Source organism: Aythya fuligula, chromosome 7 (assembly GCF_009819795.1).
Source record: "Aythya fuligula isolate bAytFul2 chromosome 7, bAytFul2.pri, whole genome shotgun sequence".
Taxonomy (NCBI): domain Eukaryota; kingdom Metazoa; phylum Chordata; class Aves; order Anseriformes; family Anatidae; genus Aythya; species Aythya fuligula.
The window spans coordinates 20048487-20052686 of record NC_045565.1 but is presented as its reverse complement, the minus strand read 5'-3'; the positions used below and the strand labels follow the sequence as shown (position 1 = coordinate 20052686).

Below are 4200 nucleotides of genomic sequence, written 5' to 3'. Positions count from 1 at the left end.
TTTTTTTTTTTTTTTTTGTGAGAGGGATTTTTGGGAGCTTCAGCTTGAGAGGGAAAGTCGTAGCTCACATAATGCACTCAGATATTCTTCATTGTCAGGGTTACGTTCAATGGCTTTCTCATAGCACTCAATTGCTTCATGGTTCTTACCATCTAGCTGGTATATGAGTCCAAGTGTACCAAAATCTGCTTCATCTTCTAAACCTTTCTGAATTCTCTCTCCCAACAATTTTTTGAGGGCAGTTTTGCACATATGTCTTCCGTAAGAATCTTCTTCAATTTTCAGCCCTTCTTTGTAATATCTAATGGCTTCAGATTCTGATCTCTTACAATACTGATGAAAATATCCATACCGGTAGCATAGGACTTGTTTTTCATCGTTACTCAGAGTCTTTATCTGAAATGCTTTCTGATATGTCTCTTCTGCTTCTTTATACTTCTTTGCTTTTGCATACATGACTGCTAAGTCAGTATAGGCAGAACAAAATTTTGTTTTTTGGTCAATCACTGCTTTAAAATTAAAAATGCATTCTTGAATGAGTTTTTCCACTTGATCTTGAGGTGGATTTCCTGTCCTTTCCAACTGCTTCAGCTTTGCTCTGTTGCTGACTCCCATCTGGTGATGCAAAAACGTAGATTTTGGTGTCACTGTTAAGGCTTCTCTCAAAATCTCCAGTGCCTTGTCCACTTCCCCTTTCTTTCTATAAAATATAGCAGCATATCGCAGGAAATAAGGAAGATTGGGGGTTTTCTTCATTGCTTCTTCAATGTATCTCTCCCCTTCATCATCTTGATGTAACTGCTGAAGTTTTAATGCAAGTAGTGCCATAAGAACAGTGTCCATTTGATTCAGTTCCACTGCACGCTTCAGGATCTCCACACATGAGTTTGCTTCTTCATTTTTTCCATTACTGTGTTCTTCCAAACGATACACTGCTATTGCATAGCCAGCATTAAATTTTGGGTTGTTGGGTTCTTTGCTCAGAGCCTTTTCAAAGCACTCCTTTGCTCTGCCATAGTACTTCTTCCCAAACTTTAATAGTGCCCACCCTTGCTCAGCATAGATTTCTGGAAGCTGAATCTTCAACTGAGCAGTACCTGAAAGTTTTTTGCAGCTGTTTTCCACTTGGCTTACATAAGCTTGAGCTTCTTTGTATCTGTGCATGTGGTAATAGATCCAAGCATAGTTTCCCCAGGTAACAAGACTTTTCATGTCGATTTCACTTGGATGACATTTTTGAACAAATTCTTCAGCTTTCTGGAGATTTTCCAGGGCTTCCTTGTTCAAGTGCTTTAGGTGATATACATAAGAGAGTAGATTGTAATTTGTGAGATTTTCATAAAATCCAATGTCAATCAGATCAATTATTGATTTTTCTAGGTTATCAAGATCTACATCCTCCTTCAGCAAAGTCCATGTAAAATGACATTCTAGCTGCAGCAGGGACTTCTTCAAGGAATTCTTGGAAATGGTACTAGAAGAAATCAAAGAAAAGATTACTTACACTCAATTTACTTTTTTGCTACTCGTGTTTTTAAACTGGGCATGATGTACTTCAAAATCAGCCAATACCTCACTTGGTGCCACTCGTCAACAGTAGTTCAAGTAAGCCAAAGCTGTGGTGCGCTGTAAGTCTAGAGAGCTCTGCAGTTCTTTCACTAATTCTCTTTGCCAGTGGAAATGGGGGCACCTCTTACACAGCCAAAGAGCTGGTGGGCTAGATGCCATAAAGGAGGGCTGGTCTCTACTGTAAGGTTGGCACTCCCCTGGGCCTCAGAAATGTATTACCCTTCTTGGAAAGTTTGCTGAAGCCCACCTAAAAGAGGTAATCATATAAAAGTGGGATGCCCCCAGCTGCACTGGTGTCCCTGGGCTTCTCTGTGTGTGAGGATACAATATCAGGACCTTAGATAAGTCATGCAGCAGCTGAGGCAGGGTATTTGTCAAGTCCCCTTCCTACCACCATCTACCTGTCCCCATTTGTGGGTGTGCAGACAAGCTTTTATCATGTAGCCTATCAATGATACACGTTTACTCCATATTAGGCCCTTCCTTAAAGAAGTACTGGCTCCTTGGTCAGATCCTCCTTTGTTAGAAAAGACAGCTCTGCTCTCCATTTTGTAAAACCAGGAGGATCTACAAACCTGCACAGTGCTACATGCACTGCTGTGCCACTGCAACGTCCCATAAAAAAAAAAAAAAAGGAAAATTCTGAGGAGACAAGTGAAGGAGGAATTGGGAAGCAGGTATTGCTGGTTTTGGAACAACATGCAGGATGCTGGGGAAAACAAAACAATATAAATTCCCACCCAAACCACCTGGAGTACTACAGATACTGGAGAAAATAGGTATTTATAAATGCTGTTAATGTCTAAGTTTGTCTTACTGACCTCCTTGCCCTTATCAAGTAACCTTCTCCAACTAACTGATTCTTTACTGGTATCAACAACAGTTCTTAATTAGAAAACTCCATGTAGGAAATTACATTTTTTTCTAGGATGAAGGGGAAGTGAGAGCAAGTTCCTGCTATGATCACTACCTTGTTATAAACCTTTGTCCCCTGGGCAACACCAAGGAAGAACAGATACTGGCTGCCAAATCAGCAAAAATAGTCCAGGAATAGCTTGAAACATTTAAGTAGTCCCCTTCAAATCAAAATTGAAATGTATTGTTTGAATTGTGGCACTAAGGAGCATGACCTAGTGATGGGACTTGGTACGTCAGGTTGATGGCTTCACTTGAATGACCTTGAAGGTCCTTCCCAACCTACATGATTCTGTTAAAATGAAATAAGTGATTATGTGATAAGTGACCTGTTGTTTTGTTGCCTCAGCTGAGAACACAGAACATTTCCATGGATGAAAACAACAGCAGAGAGTAATTTCATGAAAAGACATTTGTTGGAAATGAATGTCCCCAGAATGGATTTGTGATGCAGATTAAACACAGTTTAGCTCAGTTCAATGCTTAGTTTGTAAGTGCAATTTCCTAGGTTCTCATAAACATCCTGGCTCTGCCCTATATGAGTGTCTATGTGTGCATGACAGTCCTCAGCAAATGTTTTAACTTTTCTTCTGCTTCAGACTGCAATCCAGAACTGTTTGCTGGTCCTTGCAGCAGTAGAGAAGAGAAAGTAAATTGTCAGCCTTAAACAGTGCCAGCCATCCTTTTGGCTGGTCAGAGGCTGCTACTGCAGCCTGCATTTCATCCATGAACTGCCTGCACACTGTTCCTGACTGTCAGTTCTGAAAAAAGCAATAACATTACAGCATCCAATGGAATCCTCATTTAATTTTCATTTCTCCAATAAATATTCTATAAAATATTTTCTGATGCTTGAATTCTCCAAGTCCCTTACTACTTTCTGTTACACATATTATAAGCCTACATTCCCATAGCATAAGAGCACAGCAAAAAAGCAGCAATCAGAGACTACGTTGCTTTCTTACCTCATGTTTTTCCTTCTTTTTCCTTGCTTTCCTTTCTCTACCCGTTTGAAGGTAGCTTGGAAGCCAAAGTGATCACTGTTGTTGTGACTTGCCTTTTATGTGCTCCAGCCCTTGTGTTGTGTGAGTGAAATAACGGGAACCAGAAAGTGAAACCAAGCTCACTATCTGAATCTGCAAGACGAAGCGCAACCACTGCCAGCTGGGGAATAGAAACTTAGGAGCAGTTTTTATTATCTTGGATTTATGGCATTACTATTCTTGAAGAGTAATGAATGACAGCGGACTGGAAAGGCAGTGGGGGGATACAACTGCTAGAAGCACAGCATTTGTTTCTGTCACAGGAGGTTTGAAATGCAGCAATCGTCATTCTTTTGAATGTCCTTATATTGAAGTGAGAATCATTTATCAAATCCGTTTTGGAGAAGGAGGCATCTAAGAAATTGCACCTTGAAAACCTGTGTGAAAACTGTGTTAGAAAAGTAAAGCCCCTTCTGTTGAAATACCAGGAGGAAAAAAAAATCTACCAGGTTGGATACTTACTCCCCTGAAAAATGAAGGTGTCTGTGCTATTATACGGTGAATATATTTTATTTTGCCACACTTCCTTGTCTGAGAGTGTTGTCCAAATGCTTCCTGAACTCCAGCAGGCTCAGGGCCATGACCACTGCCCTGGGGAGCCTGTCCCAGTGCCCGACCACCCTCTGGGAGCAGAACCTTTCCCTAACCCCCAGCCTGACTCTCCCCTGTCCCA

The 4200-nt window shown here is 40.9% G+C and overlaps 1 protein-coding gene across 1 annotated transcript; it reads right to left on the bottom strand.

The window, feature by feature from the left end:
* LOC116491317 (interferon-induced protein with tetratricopeptide repeats 5-like) lies at positions 1-3454 on the bottom strand. The gene is made up of 2 exons (XM_032191181.1): positions 3450-3454; positions 1-1474 (listed from the first exon to the last, which is right to left on the bottom strand). The coding sequence occupies exons 1-2, from the start codon at positions 3452-3454 to the stop codon at positions 40-42; spliced, it is 1440 nt and encodes a 479-aa protein (XP_032047072.1). The 3' UTR covers positions 1-39.
* Positions 3455-4200: the final 746 nt, after the last annotated feature.